This window comes from Chanodichthys erythropterus, chromosome 12 (assembly GCF_024489055.1).
Source record: "Chanodichthys erythropterus isolate Z2021 chromosome 12, ASM2448905v1, whole genome shotgun sequence".
Taxonomy (NCBI): Eukaryota; Metazoa; Chordata; class Actinopteri; order Cypriniformes; family Xenocyprididae; genus Chanodichthys; species Chanodichthys erythropterus.
In genome coordinates, this window is record NC_090232.1 from 3,109,017 (window position 1) to 3,126,833 (window position 17,817).

Sequence of the window (17,817 nt, forward strand, 5' to 3'; positions counted from 1 at the left end):
AAAAACAACAGTCAAAGTTGAAAAACAGTCAAAGTTCTGAAGGCACAGACGGTTTAGAGCTCCAGATGATTCAGTAAAGCTGAGATTTACAGAGTTCATGATGAGCAGCGACACTCAGTCGTTTACAGTCATTAATTCATTATCAACTTTATCAATACAGATGTTATAGTATAAGAGCTAGAGTCAGATCTTGATCAAATTACTTATACTGAAATTAAACAAGACAGAGCATAAACTTCAAATAAATGCTCAACTTTGATTATGAATGAGAGAAATCAGGCTGTTTCAGTCCAGAAACTCATTGATGTGCAATTATCTTACCATCATTGTTTTTCTTCTTCTTTTTCTGTATTCAGAAGCTCACTCTCTATGAAATCACAAATATTAACTGACAGCAGTCAAGAACAGCTAAAAACTAAGAGTGTCAAAAACACATCAGATTCAGAGAATACAAAGTAAAGAATTATAAACAATGTCATAATTATGTCAAACATTTTCAGTGTCTTTATCATCTTTATCATAATGTGATGATATCATTCACTTTGAGAGATCATTCAGTAAAATTATACTTGACAAAGAGAGCAATCCACTGTAAACGTATCTTCAGTAAATTTGGTAAATCTTTATCTTTGTAAAGGACTATTGATGTGTTTATTTGTTTATGAGAAACCACATTATTTTATTATCTTACCTGAGTTTTCTTCAACTCCTGTCATCATGGTGCCTTGATAATTAAAGTAATAAACAATCAGCCATACAATGATACACAACTCGCTTTTATATTATGTTGACAGTCATGAAAAGTTAGAAGTGAACACCTTGATTACTATTGTAATCCCTGTTGCCTGAAGGATTGAACAGAGACCTTTTGTCCCCTTGCCATAGCCCGGAATCACCACTGAATGGCCGGGTTCCCTGTCTCGGCTCCTTAGGAAAATATGAATGGAAGTGAGTATGCTGGTCCTATTTATACCCAGGTGCCGGGGGTGTGGGCCGGCATGTAAATTCCCATTGTTACACGTGGTCTGCGGTTGTGAGGCCGGTTGGATGTACTGCCAAATTCTCTGAAACACCTTTGAAGACGGCTTATGGTAGAGAAATGAACATTTAATTCACAGGCACTCTATATGTTAAATGCCATATGTCAGCCTATCAACTTTAAATATTCATCGAGCTGTTGCGACAATGAGAGGGAAATTCCGTTAAATTCAGAAGCATGCAGGTCCTCGCTTCACGGATTCTATTTGTTTTCCTATTTAGTTCAGTATATCATCTGTTATGATCACCGTCTGTTCCTGTCAGTTCCCGGACTACATTACCCATAATCCTCTCTGCCAATCACCTGCACTCACTCCATCAATCACTATCACTAATCACCACACCCAGCTGCAGTACATTAACAGGACTATAAAGGACTCCCACTCACACCACCAGTTGGCGAAGTCTTGATTCCTTGTGACAATTCTGAGCGTTTCCTTGTTTTCTGTCTGCCTGTGATTGATCTTGCCTGTTCCTGTTTTTTGACCCATTGCTGCCTGTCCTGACCCTTGCCTTGTATACTGTTCTGCGAATGATATCCGCCTGTCCTGACCATTGTCTGCATCCTGATTACGATCCTGCCTGTCCCTTGCTGTTCTCGTCTGCTCCTGATTGACCCTGCCTGTACGACATTCTTAATAAAGCTTGCATTTGGATCTTACCATGACTCCCGCTTCGTTACAGAAGACTTCGCCGCCACCAAGATCCAGCAGCTTTCCCGGAGGATCTCATTACGGTATGGACATAAATCAATTGCTATTGTGGAGTTCGCAAGGCACGCGATCGTTGGAGGAATATGTGCAGGAGTATCTACACATTGCTTACCTCTCTGATCTTCCGGACTGTGCACTGATTGACTTTTTTTGTGATGGCGTCAACCAGCCTCTCCAGAATAAATTAAGGCGAGAGGGACCGCGTTCGTCACTCAGCAGCTTTATGGATTATGCATTGTTGACTGTCGGCTCTCTGTTTACTGTGGGTGTCGCGGAGGAATGCGACACCATGGTGAGTCCCGTAATGGCCGCCGCGGCAGGTAACACGCACAAGATGGCGGCTACCATCACAACAGCAACAGTTCATGTCTCTGCTGATCGCCCAGAGCAACGTCACGCCTCCGCTGATCGCCCAGAGCAACGTCACGCCTCCGCTGATCGCCCAGAGCAACGTCACGCCTCCGCTGATCGCCCAGAGCAACGTCACGCCTCCGCTGATCGCCCAGAGCAACGTCACGCCTCCGCTGATCGCCCAGAGCAACGTCACGCCTCCGCTGATCGCCCAGAGCAACGTCACGCCTCCGCTGATCGCCCAGAGCAACGTCACGCCTCCGCTGATCGCCCAGAGCAACGTCACGCCTCCGCTGATCGCCCAGAGCAACGTCACGCCTCCGCTGATCGCCCAGAGCAACGTCACGCCTCCGCTGATCGCCCAGAGCAACGTCACGCCTCCGCTGATCGCCCAGAGCAACGTCACGCCTCCGCTGATCGCCCAGAGCAACGTCACGCCTCCGCTGATCGCCCAGAGCAACGTCACGTCTCCGCTGATCGCTCAGAGTCACGTCACATCTTTAGATCAGTCAGGAAGCTGAGAGGGTTGCGTTCCAGCGTGACTGACCCACCATTGACTTCGGCACGAGCAGCTGGCATTCCGAAACCAACGCCGGCCGCTTCGCTCTTCAGCCAGCCGGCCGCTTCACACTCCGAGCCACCTGACCTGCCGTGGCCGCCCGAGCCACCTGACCTGCCGTGGCCGCCCGAGCCACCTGACCTGCCGTGGCCGCCCGAGCCACCTGACCTGCCGTGGCCGCCCGAGCCACCTGACCTGACCTGCCGTGTTAAATAACAAAGAAAAATCGAAAATTAACAGTTAGTTAATACATCTTCAATCTCCCCTCGAAGCTCCGACATTCCTCAGACAAGCTGTCAATCAACTTCGAATCATGACGACACACCCTGTTTTTATAGCATCAAATTGCTAGCTAAAATCTAAATCATCACAAAAACGAACAATTGAATATATATCAGTGTTATAACAACTACCTTAAATGACCAAAACCATCTTTCAGAAAGTTTTATTTGAAGCAGAATTTATTTTTAAGTTTTCACTGAAGTCTCATTTGACTGCATTAAGAGGGCGGGGTTTATGACCTGTACTGCATCCAGCCTCCAGGGGGCGATCAAAGAGCCCGTGGCTTCACTTTTCAGAACGTATGAGACACACCCGGTTCCAACTCAATCCTCATCATTGATCAGGTAATTTTTTTTTTTGCAAATGCTGGTGGTGGTGGCATTTTATCTTGTTTAAGGTTATCGTGTCTATGTGGCCTAACGTTGCTGTTGTCTCTATGTAGTATTGTTGTCTTACCTTCTTGGTCTTTTCTTTTTCTTGTCTTCCTCTCATTTTGTCTTATGTTGCGCTCTTACTGCTTTCGCCATTTTTTTACACCATGGCGAAGTGGCTCTCTTCCACTGATAAGCATTATAGTCTTTCATGTTTAATTTTTATCTCTGTTTCAGGAACTGCAAGATTCACCACTGGTGGGTATATATTTCCTCTTACAGTTCTTGGAGGTTGGGGGCTAGGCACCGTCCTGTGGGATAATTCACCACCATTTTTGGGGGTTGGCTACGCCCCTGCCTTCCTCTTTAGGCACGAAATTTAGAGCCTACACTAAAAAAAAATCCCTGGAAAATGTACGGTAAAAAACCGGCAGCTGTGGTTGCCAGAACTTTACCGTAAAAAATACAGTAGCAACGTAAAAAAAAATCTGTTAAATTTACGGTAAAATAACGTATTTCATTAACTGATATAATGTTAATTTACCAACCTAATGAAGTACTAATATCTGTTTTGTACCTTTATAATACACTGACAGTCACCAAACACAGTGGTGATAAGAGTCACATGATGAATCAAAGTTCATCACAAGCAGCTTTTCCACAAGCTGAGGAGGACAACACTAACATATAGAAGATGCACACAGTGTCATTCACACACACACTAAACACCATCATGGTAACATGCATAAAATAATATAAAATATATGTACAATAAACATTAATTTAACAACATTAGATGTAACATGAAACCCTAATGTACATAACTGATTAGAAAAAAATGAGAAAAACTAAGAAGAAACAGAGTTATTTCAACGAAAATATATCAAATGTGAAGTGTCACGCAGGGAATTGTGGGAATGTCAATTTACGTTTTTTCACTGTAAATTTTACAATGAATTGTTATTTTTCACTTCCAAAAACTGAATTTAACGGTATTTTACCGTAAAATTTCATTAAATGTACCGTTAGATCTATTACAGTTATTCAACGTATATAGTACAGAAACTTTCTGTAAACCAATTGACGGTTTTTCACCGCAGCATTTTTACAGTCTTTTACTGTTAAAATCACGGTCATTTTTTACAGTGTACAACCCTTTAGGATCTGAGCTACGGATGGGGCCTACGCCAAAGAAATTTCTTACAATATTTTGCTTGCTGACTGTTAATAAATATTATTGTCACGTTATCTTACCTCCTCGAGTCTTTCTAGTAGAACTGATTTAAATATGTTTTTAGTACATTAATGGATCTTGAGAGAGGAAATGTCATTACTGGCTATGCAGGCCTCACTGAGCCAACGGATTTCAACAAAAATATCTTAATTTGTCTTCTGAAGATTAATAAAGGTGTGGAACGGCATGAGGGTGAGTAATAAATGACATTATTTTCATTTTTGGGTGAACTAACCCTTTAATAGAGATGGTATCACTAATTCACATACGCAACCACTCGTACTTAAAGGAGTAGTCCACTTTTAAATACACTTTTCCTGATAATTTACTCACCCCCATGTCTTCCAAGATGTTCATTTCTTTCTTTTGTCAGTCGAAAAGAAACGCAGGTTTTTGATGAAAACATTCCAGGATTATTCTCCTTATAGTGTATTTCAATGGCTACCAACAGATTGAAGGTCTATATTACAGTTTCAGTGCAGCTTCAAGGGCTTTAAACAATACCAGATGAGTAATAAGGGTCTTATCTAGCAAAACGATCGGTCATTTTCGAAAAAACATACAACCGTTTATGCTTTATAAACAAAATATCGCCTTGAACGTACTTTCTGCTTCCGCATTCTTCATAACGCTTACGCTGAATGACCTACGCCTTCCCTATTCTACTTACGGAACGAACGCGGCGCCAGTTTCGTTTTTTTTCGTAAGTTGAATCAAAAATTATTATATTTACTAGTAATAATTGTATTTCTGATATGTGAAATTGGAATTTCAAGAAATCAATTTTTGATATCAATAATTGAATTTGAATGGCAGTCTATGGTGATATTTCACTAGTGAAAATGCAATTACAGACATCAAGAATTATAGTTTTTACTAGTGGAAATGTAATAACAGATATCAAGAACTGAACTGTGGATATCAAGAATTCATATCCCGAGAATGAATAAAAGTCAAAACGGCTTTCCATAAACATTAATCTATCCTGCAATGGCATCAGTTTGGTGGGTTCAGCATTTACAGAACTGCTGCCATCTTGTGTACGTTCATTGCAAATGTTTGATAATGTCTGGCACAAGTGTGTGTCTGTGTCCAGCAGGACTACCAAGCACGACCACTACATAGTGCATGAAAAATATCCACTGCATAACAAAAGTGAACTGCATAAACTGCTTTAATTTTTTCCTTTTTGGAGTGAATATTTGGGGTGTGCTGTTTTATAATAACTGATTTACAGTAGGTTGTAGCTCACATCTTTTCTGACACCACACCAGTATTTATATTCATTTAAATTGTAAATATGCAATATTTTAAACTGATTAAACCATATATAATTTCATATTCATGTTCATTTCTTTAATGACACAAATCTCCTTCTGAATTAGAATTTTGTCTTAACAAGATTAATTCACATTTTTTTCAGTGATTTACACTGCATTCAGTGTTTACTGCTTCATTGGTTCATGTACAACAAACAGAAAAAACACCTTCTCTACTCTCCACAAAAAAAAAGGAAAGAAAAATTAAGCAGAACATTTTGTGCAAAATGTATTGACATGTAAATGTTTTTTTTTTGTTGTTGTTGTTGTTTTTTTTTCACGCCTGCAAAAATTCATTATCATCTTGTCCAGGCAGAAAGGTTAAAGAGCAAATGTTCAAAGTTATGAAGGAAAAGATGGTTTATAACTCCAGATGATTCAGTAAAGCTGAGATTTAGAGCCAATGATCAGACAAATGCTTCGAGAACATCTTTACATTTGAAGAGTCACAAGGTTCATGATGAGCATCAGTCAATCACTGTCATTTCTGAGGGGAAAAATGCTCATTTTTAATGTATATTTTAAACAGTTCAGGTTGATCAGACTAAGATTTGATTTGTGATTTTGCACATATTAATGATTTTCCACATGGAATTAAGACATAAACTTACTCTGGACGTCTTGTGTCTCTCACAGCAATAATCAGCACAATAACCTTAAACAACAACAGTGAGACTCAATCATTTAGTCAACATGAAATCATAATCAAGCCTTTAATTTATTAATACACATTCCTACTGAACAATTAATGAGTGCACGCTTTACTAAAAAATTTCTATCTTCTATCTTCATCAAAATGATCTTTCCTTTTCTTCAATGTTCACCAGTATCCTAATTTAAGCATTTATATACATTGTTTTAGTAAAATTGGCTTCATTCTGGTTTCACACAGATGTCACAATATAAAATAAAACGGGTTGCAAATGGCAGTTTTTCTTAAGTTTGAGACAGTGGCACAAATGAAAATGATAAGCTCAGATGAAATATGTTTCAAACGTTTTAAAAGATTAAACACAATATCTTACTGTATAAAGATGGTATAAACAGGAAAAGGAGGATAAAAACCATGCAGATCAAAACGATGACAATCCAAAGGACAAATCGCCTGTTTAAACCTAATAAAAAACATATATATTAAGCTAATAAAAAAGAATCAACGCTGGGAAAAAGTTAAAGATCAGAAGTAGATTATTAAAAATAAACTGTGAAATGCGGTGTAAGAACGTACTCGGTTACTAACGTAACCTCGGTTCCCTGAGATACGGAACGAGTACTGCGTATGGGGAAAGGTCTCCCTTTTTCCCCGCTGCTGAAGCCTTTTTCAATAACGCAGTGTAACTGCACCGTCATTGGTTCACTCATAGACAAGTTGTTGAACCAATGGCGGCGCGGCATAGCTGCGCGGCCTATGGCGACAAAGCGCGCGAATATTCCCGCCGAAATGGGCGGGGTATAGGGCTATATAAGCAGGCGTTTCGCCATAGGATTTCAGTGTCAATCGACTGAAGCGACGACCCTGAGCCGCAGCCTCGTGGCACGGCAAGTGACGCAGTAATCGTTCCGTATCTCAGGGAACAGAGGTTACGTTAGTAACCGAGTACGTTCCCCTTTCGATACTTCACTCGTACTGCGTATGGGGAACGAATTCAACCACGCCGTGCCACGGCTGGGAACGATATAGCTTGCATTTGGCCACCCAGAGGGGGGCAAAGGACAAGCGGAGGACAAGCCTAACCGCCCCCATGGTTACACTGAAGGAAGATACTTCCTATGGTGGCGTGAAGCGGGACCTGTTGGAAGCCGCTAATCACACCGACAGGACCCGAGCTTGTAAGGTCGGGACATCGAGGTGATAGAACCTGACAAAGGTGGACGGCGAAGACCAGCCGGCCGCCTCACAGATGTCTTGGATGGAAACTCCGTTGGACCAAGCCCACGAGGAAGCCATTCCTCTAGTGGAGTGGGCCCTGACTCCTATGGGGCAATTAGTGCCCAGTGAGGAGTAGCACAGGTTAATAGCATCCACTATCCAACGGGGAAATGCGTTGTTTCGAGACCGGAGACCCTTTGGTGCGGCCGCCAAAACAAACAAAGAGCTGATCCGACAGTCTGAAAGACAGTGATCGGTCTATGTAGGTCCTCAATGCCCTGACTGGGCAGAGTAGCTGCAGCTCTGGTTCGTCCGCCGAGGGAGGAAGAGCAGAGAGCGAGATGACCTGAGCTCTAAACGGAGTTGAGAGCACTTTAGGGACGTAGCCATGCCTAGGTTTCAGAACGACCTTAGAGTCACCAGGCCCGAATTCGAGGCATGCAGGGTTCACAGAGAGGGCCTGCAAATCGCCAACACGCTTTACCGATGCTAGTGCTAGTAGCAGAGCGGTTTTTAGTGTTAGGGGCCTGAGGTCGGCTGAACCCATTGGTTCAAATGGGGCTCCTTTCAAGGCCCTGAGGACCAACGAGAGGTCCCAGGAGGGAATAGTGAGAGGGCGAGGAGGATTCAAACGCCTAGCACCTCTCAAAAAACGGATCACGAGCCCGTTTCGTCCACCGATTGGCCAGCAATAGGAGCGTGGGAACGCTGCAATGGCTGCTACGTAAACCTTAAGCGTGGAAGGGGAGCGCCCCATTTCCAAGCGTTCTTGGAGGAAAGACAGTATGGAAGATACGTCACTCTCCACAGGGTCTATGTTGCGTGTTGAACACCAATCAACAAAGACTGACCACTTCTGGTCGTAGAGGCGCCTCGTAGATGGGGCTCTAGCCTGAGAAATGGTATTTAGGACGTCCTCGGGAGGCTAGTCGGCTCCCATCGAGGGACCAGAGGTGCAGAGCCCAGAGCTGCGGCTGTGGGTGCCAGATTGTTCTGTTTGCCTGAGAGAGGAGGTCCCGTCTCAGGGGAATCGGCCACGGGGCTCTTAGAGAGAGCCTGAATAGCTCTGAGGACCAAACCTGGTTCCTCCAGAGCGGGGCCACCAGAAGGACTCTGTGCTGGTCTTCTCTGATACGCCTGATGACCTGGGGGATCAGTGCGATCGGAGGGAAAGCATAAAGGAGCGTGCTGGGCCATGTGTGGGCCAGAGCATCTACTTCCTTCGAGAAAATGTTGGGCAATGAGAGTTGTCTTCTGAGGCGAAGAGGTCTACCTCTGCCTTCCCGAAGAACTCCCAGATCGTGAGGACCACTTGGGGGTGGAGCATCCACTCGTCGGAGGGATGTTGCTCCGTGACAACATGTCCGCACCCAGATTGTTCCTGCCAGGAACATGAGTCGCTCTGAGCGACTGAAGCCTCGGAAGAGCCCATTCCAGCAGTCGTTTCGCCAGAGCGCATAAGCGGCTGGACGAAAGACCGCCTTGGTGGTTCAGGTATGACACCACCGTCATACTGTCTGACCGAACTAGAACATGACGTCCCGTCAAGTAAGCCTGAAAGAACTGAAGGGCTTTCATCACTGCTAGCATCTCTAGACAGTTGATGTGTAGATGGCTTTCCTCGTGGCTCCACGAGCCGAAGGCCGGTCTGCCCTCGCACACAGCGCCCCAGCCCAAGTTGGAGGCGTCTGTTGAGAGCACCGTCCTCCGTGAGACCGCCTGTAAAGGGACTCCGCGTTGGAACCATACTGGATCCATCCAAGGTTTCAGGGCTAGAAGACAGGCCCGATTGACCTTGAGACATAGGCGGCCGTGCCGCCATGCGCTGGGAGGAACCCGGAACTTCAACCAGTACTGAAGAGGCCGCATCCGAAGAAGGCCTAGCTGCAGCACCGGGGAGGCGGAAGCCATCAGCCCTAGCAGCCTCTGGAAAAACTTCAGAGGGAGATAGGCTTTGTTCGTGACAGATGCCGTGAGCTGCTGAATTGCCAGGGCGCGCTCTGGCGAGACTACTGCCGTCATACGGACCGAGTCGAAAACTGCTCCCAGAAACGAAATTCGTTGAGTGGGGCATAGCGAGCTCTTGGCTAAGTTGACCCTGAGACCCAGGCATTGTAGATGGCTGAGGAGCACGGATCTGTGGCGTTCCAGCTCGTCTCGCGAACGGGCTAAGATGAGCCAGTCGTCGAGGTAATTCAGAACCCGGATTCCCATCTGTCTCAGAGGGGAAAGCGCCGCGTCCATGCACTTGGTGAAAGTGCGGGGAGCCAGAGACAGCCCGAAGGGCAGGACCGTATATTGGTATGCCACCCCTTCGTATGCGAATCTCAAGAATCGTCTGTGACGGGGGGCTATCTGGATGTGAAAATACGCATCCTTCAGGTCCAGCGAGCAGAACCAGTCCTCGGGGCAAATGTGCGCGAGGATCTTGCTTCAGCGTCAGCATTTTGAACTTCCGTCTCATGAGGGAGTGATTCAAAAGCCTGAGGTCTAGGATGGGTCTGAGACCGCCATCCTTTTTGGGGACCAGAAAGTAGCGGCTGTAAAAGCCTGTCTCGCTCTCTGACGGAGGAACCATTTCCACAGCTCCTTTTTCCAGCAACGACATGACTTCGGCCCGGAGGACATGAGCGTCGTCCGGATTGACCGATGTTTGAAGCACCCCGGCGAAGCGGGGGGGCCGTCGTGCAAACTGGAGCGAGTAGCCCTGGTTTACGATCCCCATGACCCATTCTGACACATCGGGGATGGCCTGCCAGGCCTCGGCCCGAGTGGCTAGGGGTTGAATAATGTTGGGTGACAGACCGCCGTTGAGAGGGTCGTACACCGCGAGGGGTGGAAGAGGAAATTTGCTCTTTTTGTGATGAGGTAAAAATTTGTCCGCCGTGAAAACGGCGTTTGGAGTGGGCGCATACAGGTGTGGGCCCAGCTGTCACTTGGAGTATGTTTCCCACGCCCGGAAATAAACGAGGCGGAGGGGAAATTACCCGTGGGAGCTTTTGGGGTGGTCCGGTCGTAACGGGACGGTCCCCCATCCTCTTCCTGTCCGACGAATCAGGACGACTTCGGAGGCACCGGGTCCAGCACAATCCTGGGCCGGGGTCCCTGGCGCCTCGGGAAGGGAGGGCGCTTCGCAGGGCGCGAGCGCTGGCGATGCTCCTGGGGCGGCGCTGCCTGTGTTGCAGGTGGGGCTGGTTTGTTCTGCTGAGCCGGCGCAGTCCTGGGGCGGCTAGACGCAGAAGCGGAGCTGGAGCGCTTAGGCAAGAAATGCCTCATAGCCTGAGACGATTTCTGCGCGGCAGTAAAGCGCTCAGTGAAGCCATCCACTGCAGGCCCGAAGAGACCAGAAGGCGAGACCGGGGCGTCTAAGAAGGCCGTCTTGTCTAGGTCTTTGATCTCCGTTAGGTTGAGCCACAGGTGGCGCTCCAACACGACCAGGCTGGCCATGGAACGACCGATGGCCTGGGCCGTAGCCTTCGTAGCTCGCAGGGCAAGATCCGTGGCGCTGCGGAGATCTTTGAAGGCTGGCGCGTCGATTCCAGACTCATCCAGAGAGCGGAGGAGTTTGGCCTGGAATGCTTGAAATATGGCCATGGTGTGGAGCGCAGAGGCAGCTTGGCCCGCCGAGGTGTAAGCCCGTCCAGCCAGAGTAGAGGTGGTCCGACAGGGCTTGGAAGGAAGGGCCCTCTTCGTCTTCCAACCCACAGCCGCGGGAGGACAGAGGTGAGCAGCCACCGCTTCATCTAGGGGTGGCAAGCGCTCGTATCCCTTCTCCTCGGCGCCGTCGACGGCGGTGAGGGCGGAGCGGTGCGTAGTGTGGAGGCGGGCAGAGTAAGGAGCGCGCCACGACTTCGTCAGCTCTTCGTGGACCTCAGGAAAGAAGGGCGCTGAACGCTGGCGAGGTGCTTGGCGGCGGCCTGGCAGAAACCATTCGTCCAGGCGGCTGCGAGACGGCTCCTCTGGAGGGGCCCACTCGAGGTCCAGCTCTTCAACGGCTCTAGACAGGATGCGGAAGAGCTCGGCATCCATGCCCTGGCCATGCTCGATGGGTTCCAAGGGAGGCGGTGGAGCGGGGTCTTCCGGCTCGCCAGCCCATCCTTCCGCTTCGGAAGCCGCAAGAGACATGGAGTCGTCTTGTTCGTCGTCTGTTCCCCCGAATGAGACGAGGTCACTCGCTTCTGCGGAGGGACGCTGCTCAGGGCGAGAGAACAGAACTGGAGAGAGTTCCCTGGGAGGAGAGGGCGAGGCACGCGGGGGCTGGGCCGGCGTGAGCTCGCTCAACTCCTGGCGCTGAGTCGCTCTACCCCGCTGTCTTTTCCTCGCCGGACCGCGGGAGGAAGGAGACGGGAGGGCGCGAGCGGCGAGATCGCCCTCAGTGAAGAAGGCGACCCGCGAGCGCAGGGAAGCGAGACTCATGCGCACTCGCAGTGCGGGCATGAGTCTCCAGCGAGCGCGCCGTCTGCGTGGGGCTTGCCCAGGCAAGGCGCACTCGCTGTGTCCATCGTCGTCGTGCAGGGGGCCCTGCAAGTACCACATGAGTGGCGGGGCATCGTGAGACGCCGCTGCCGTGAAAACGGCAATTGGGTGGCTCTTTTAGAGCGGCGAGGGCCGCGGAAGCTCTTAAAGCGGTGAAAACCGCTGGAAATCGCTCTTTTAGAGCGGCGTTTAAGCCGCGGATGAAGCTCTCAGGCGGCGCGCCGGATGGCGGCAGGGGACGCACAGGAAGCGGCCGGAAGCGGGAAGCGGGAGGCGGCGGCTCGGCGACGGCGCTAGAAGCTGCAGTCCGCGAGGGCGCCGGCGCTTTCTTCCACCGGCGAGTCCAGGCGAGTCCGCTGCGGGAGCCTCTTCAGACGGCGGCGAGAGCAGAAGGCGGCGAGCTTCTTCGGCTTCAGGCGGAGATCAGCGAAGAGAAGTAGATGTCGTCGCTGAAGGAGAAAACACTGAAATCCTATGGCGAAACGCCTGCTTATATAGCCCTATACCCCGCCCATTTCGGCGGGAATATTCGCGCGCTTTGTCGCCATAGGCCGCGCAGCTATGCCGCGCCGCCATTGGTTCAACAACTTGTCTATGAGTGAACCAATGACGGTGCAGTTACACTGCGTTATTGAAAAAGGCTTCAGCAGCGGGGAAAAAGGGAGACCTTTCCCCATACGCAGTACGAGTGAAGTATCGAAAGGGAACAGAGAATATAAAGGAAACAGAAACCACAAACATTAATGTGTTGGTCTTTCTCTAAGGGTTCAGCAGTTACTGCTGCCATCTTGTTCATGTTCATGACAAACGTCTGATATCAATGTCTGTCACAAGTGTGTGTCCAGCAAGACTGTCAATCATGACCACTATAATGCATGAAAAATGACCATACCAGAAGATGGAGGCCAGAGATTGTGCTCCAAATCTTCTTTAAATTTATTCAAAATTGCTTAGTGTCTCTCAAAACAAAGAAACTTGAAAATAAGGAAACATTCACATTCAGATGCAGGTAAAGTAAATCACGTTCTTACCCAGATCTTTCTCATAGAGCGGATCACTGGTCTCCTCACTCACTGCGTTCTTCAGTGTACAGGTGTAGAAGTTTACTCGATTTCCTTCATATTTAATTTCTAAAGTCTCTCCTTTCGGATCGTGTTTTGAACCATTCAGTGTTTCTCCAGCAGAATTCTTCCAGATGATCGTTTCACTGTACTCACATATTAAATTCACAACATCAGGGTTATCTTCACTCTTCTCTATTTTTATCACAGGTTTGGGGACCCGCCCTGTGAAAGAAAAAGAAAACTATCAGATGGTAGTACCATGGCATTTAATACAATTTTAATACAAACTAATGTCCAAAAAAAAAAAAACCACCATGATTTTGGACATGTACCATGGTATTCTTGAAAGGATTCAGCACCATGGTATATATCAAAGTACCATAGTTTCACAATCTGATACCATCAATGTACCATAATGCTGCCACAATACAGTAACAATTGTTGAGTATAATATACAAGTGCTGGTCATATAATTAGAATATCATCAAAAAGTTCATTTATTTCACTAATTCCATTCAAAAAGTGAAACTTGTATATTATATTCATTCATTACACACAGATTGATATATTTCAAATGTTTATTTCTTTTAATTTTGATGATTATAACTGACAACTAAGGAAAATCACAAATTCAGTATCTCAGAATATTGTGAAAAGGTTCAATATTGAAGACACCTGGTGCCACACTCTAATCAGCTAATTAACTCAAAACACCTGCAGAGGCCTTTAAATGGTCTCTCAGTCTAGTTCTGTAGGCTACACAATCATGGGGAAGACTGCTGACTTGACAGTTCTCCAGAAGACGACCACTGACACCTTGCACAAGGAGGGCAAGACACAAAAGGTCATTGCAAAAGAGGCTGGCTGTTCACAGAGCTCTGTGTCCGATAGAGAGGCGAAGGGAAGGAAAAGATGTGGTAGAAAAAAAGTGTACAAGCAATAGGGATAACCACTGGAGAGGATTGTGAAACAAAACCCATTCAAAAATGTGGGGGAGATTCACAAAGAGTGGACTGCAGCTGGAGTCAGTGCTTCAAGAACCACTACGCACAGACGTATGCAAGACATGGGTTTCAGCTGTCGCACTCCTTGTGTCAAGCCACTCTTGAACAACAGACAGCGTCAGAAGCGGCTAAAGACAAAAAGGTCCAAAGTTATGTTCTCTGATGAAAGTAAATTTTGCATTTCCTTTGGAAATCAGGGTCCCAGAGTCTGGAGGAAGAGAGGAGAGGCACACAATCCACGTTGCTTGAGGTCCAGTGTAAAGTTTCCACAGTCAGTGATGGTTTGGTGCCATGTCATCTGCTGGTGTTGGTCCACTGTGTTTTCTGAGGTCCAAGGTCAACGCAGCCGTACACCAGGAAGTTTTAGAGCACTTCATGCTTCCTGCTGCTGACCAACTCTATGGAGATGCAGATTTCATTTTCCAACAGGACTTGGCACCTGCACACAGTGCCAAAGCTACCAGTACCTGGTTTAAGGACCATGGTATCCCTGTTCTTAATTGGCCAGCAAACTCGCCTGACCTTAACCCCACAGAAAATCTATGGGGTATTGTGAAGAGGAAGATGAGATATGCCAGAACCAACAATGCAGAACAGCTGAAGGCCACTGTCAGAGCAACCTGGGCTCTCATAACACCTGAGCAGTGCCACAGACTGATCGACTCCATGCCACGCCGCATTGCTGCAGTAATTCAGGCAAAAGGAGCCCCAACTAAGTATTGAGTGCTGTACGTGCTCATACTTTTCATGTTCATACTTTTCAGTTGGCCAAGATTTCTAAAAATCCTTTCTTTGTATTGGTCTTAAGTGATACTCTAATTTTCTGAGATACTGAATTTGGGATTTTCCTTAGTTGTCAGTTATAATCATCAAAATTAAAAGAAATAAACATTTGAAATATATCAGTCTGTGTGTAATGAATGAATATAATATACAAGTTTCACTTTTTGAATGGAATTAGTGAAATAAATCAACTTTTTGATGATATTCTAATTATATGACCAGCACCTGTATAGTGCTATCTTATGTACTTATGTACACCCAAAGCGCTTCACATCTGCTCAACCACCACCAGTGTGCAGCATCCACTTGGATTATATGAAAGCAGCCACAGAACAACGGCTCCAGTGCTCTCACCACACACCAGCTATAGGTGGAGAGGACAGAGAGGGATAGAGGCAATTCAATGGATGCGGATTATTGGGAGGCCATGATTGATTGCAAATAGAGTGAATTTGGCCAGGGGTTACATCCCTACTCTTAATGAGAAGTGCCATGGGATTTTTAATGACCACAGAGAGTCAGGACGATATATATACTGATACTGAATGATTTCACATATCATGGTATTTACGTGGTATTTCAAGGTATGTCAAATAACACTGCAGTACTGTTAAACATGATAATACAGTGGGAACTTTTGTTCATGTAATAACAGTTATTGTTAAATTACAATTATAATTTTCACACACAAAAAGATGACAGTGACTATGTTAAGTAAAAACAACAACAATAAGATGCTTTAACAGTATTAATATTAATCAATATAATCAATATTCACTCACCCATAACAGTCAAGGTGAATCTCTGTTCCTGCTCTTTACTGTTGATGTCAATGGTATAAACTCCACTATGTTCAACTTTTAGATTAGTGATAGTGATTTGTCCAGTCTTCTCATCAACAGTTGTGATGTTTTTAAATCTTGGATTCGGGATAAGAATGTCTCCTTCATCCCATTCAATCGCCTTGACAGTTGAAGTGTTTCTGTGTTTCCAGATTATGCTGGTGACAGGAGGAATGAATTTGTCTGGACGAAAAGAAACTTGATCACCCACTGCTTTCATCACATCTACACCTGATGGATAAAATATGAGAGAGTATGTTAGTCGACATTCAAACAAGCAAGTCTCTGTCATTCACTAAAGTCATTTAATATTTGTAAATTAGGTTACAATACACTATAAAATCATTAAAAACGAAACTGTTTTAGGGTCAACAAAAAAAAGACCTGCCGCCAACTTCAATAAAACGTAATGAACATCATGTAGATCTACCTGAAACAGTTTCTGTGCTGATGAACACAATGATGGAGACCAACAAGCTTCGAAGTGACATTTTTGTAATATAAAATACATGTTGATGCACTTTTCTTCTATATTTTGCTCAGAATGACTTTAACACGCACTAGATGCAGTGTAAGAACAGAAAATACAGAGGAAGTGCGAAAACAGAAACCACAAACTTGTGGCATTGAGTTGGCCTTTCATGCACCTGTAATGTAGGACACAATTTTTCATGTTTTAATGTTCATACTCCCCTAAAGAAACATAAACCTCCATCTGAATTAGATTTTTTGTTTTAATTAGAAGTCTTAACACATTTTACATTTGATAGAATTTTATTGAAAGTGATTTAAATACATTGTCCTGAATCAAACTCGTCACATTAGCACTGTTAGCATAAAACAGTCCCTTTGCATTAGTTGCTAAATTAAACAGAAAAAATGCCTTTCTACTCTCACCAAAGAAAAATGAAGCTGAATGTTTAGTGTAAAATTTACTATCAGGTTTATGTTGTTTTTTTTATATTTCAGTTTCCCTGTGTTCTGTTCCTGTTTCCTTTGTTCCCCATTTTCCCACTTATTTTCTTTTCCTAGGTTACTGATTATGACTTGTTTGTTGCCATGGTTACTAATTGCTTTATGCACCTGTTTCTTGTTCAGTTTGTTTTCTTCTTTTTAGCCCAAATTAGTATATAATACTAATTTTTAGTAGTTATGTATGTATACACAACTCTCTGTTTGGTGCCAGTAAGATATTCTCATCTTGTCCCTCCTTGAAAACAAAGTATTTTCATATGTTAGTGATGGGAAGTCTGGCTCTTTTTAAAGATTCGGCTCTTTTGGTTTGGCTCCCTTAGGAAAGTCGGCTCATACGGCTCCCAAATCGCTCTTCGTTTAGTATCATTCGGAGCCTTCTATTTTAGCCTAATTTGGCAATTGTGAATGGTTTGTGTGTTGATAAGCATTTTTTATTCAGTGTTTTCATACAAGCCTTATTTTTATGTATTTTAATACAGTCTACTATAATTTAACATTTAAATACATTTTAATTGTACAATTGAACACAGAACACCGCAAACAAATCAAATAAATAAAGGCATGTAAGGCAAATAAATGCAGCCAAATGCTGCTTCTTTTTCAGTTTTCGCTCATTTCTTCACTTTCCCCCCAACACGCTTGCATTTAAATCCTTCCCCTGCCTCTCTGTGCCTGACCTGTACCACTACACTCGCTATCCTCTGAGTGTGTTTCCCCCTTCCTTCTTTCACATAATGGTATGATCCTAGTCTGTCCTCCCATGTGATTGGCCATATGGTGGACCCATTCAAAAATAGTCCCGCCCCTGCCTGCTGCTGAAGCTTCCGCTCTTCTCGTACATGAACGACACATCACTAATATGTTACAGTAGATTCATATATTCAAGTTTATGTTATTAAATTATTTCACCGATCCATTATGTTTTAGTATCGAAAT

The 17,817-nt window shown here is 45.3% G+C and overlaps 1 protein-coding gene across 1 annotated transcript; it reads right to left on the reverse strand.

The window, feature by feature from the left end:
* Window positions 1-6,010: 6,010 nt before the first annotated feature.
* On the reverse strand, window positions 6,011-16,397 carry LOC137031589 (CD48 antigen-like). Its single transcript, XM_067402630.1, has 5 exons — window positions 16,337-16,397; window positions 15,847-16,137; window positions 13,245-13,499; window positions 6,479-6,522; window positions 6,011-6,354 (listed from the first exon to the last, which is right to left on the reverse strand). Exons 1-5 carry the CDS (start codon window positions 16,395-16,397, stop codon window positions 6,349-6,351), a joined length of 657 nt encoding a protein of 218 aa, XP_067258731.1. The 3' UTR covers window positions 6,011-6,348.
* Window positions 16,398-17,817: the final 1,420 nt, after the last annotated feature.

Bases quoted from the DNA above. Each gene is read 5' to 3' on its own strand.
- LOC137031589 (XM_067402630.1), bottom strand. From the start codon at position 16,397: ATGTCACTTCGAAGCTTGTTGGTCTCCATCATTGTGTTCATCAGCACA. The intron at 13,500-15,846 runs GTGAGTGAATAT...TTTCTTTCACAG, and splicing joins ATTCACCTTGACTGTTATGG to GGCGGGTCCCCAAACCTGTG. The intron at 6,523-13,244 runs GTAAGAACGTGA...TTGTTGTTTAAG, and splicing joins GCTCTATGAGAAAGATCTGG to GTTATTGTGCTGATTATTGC.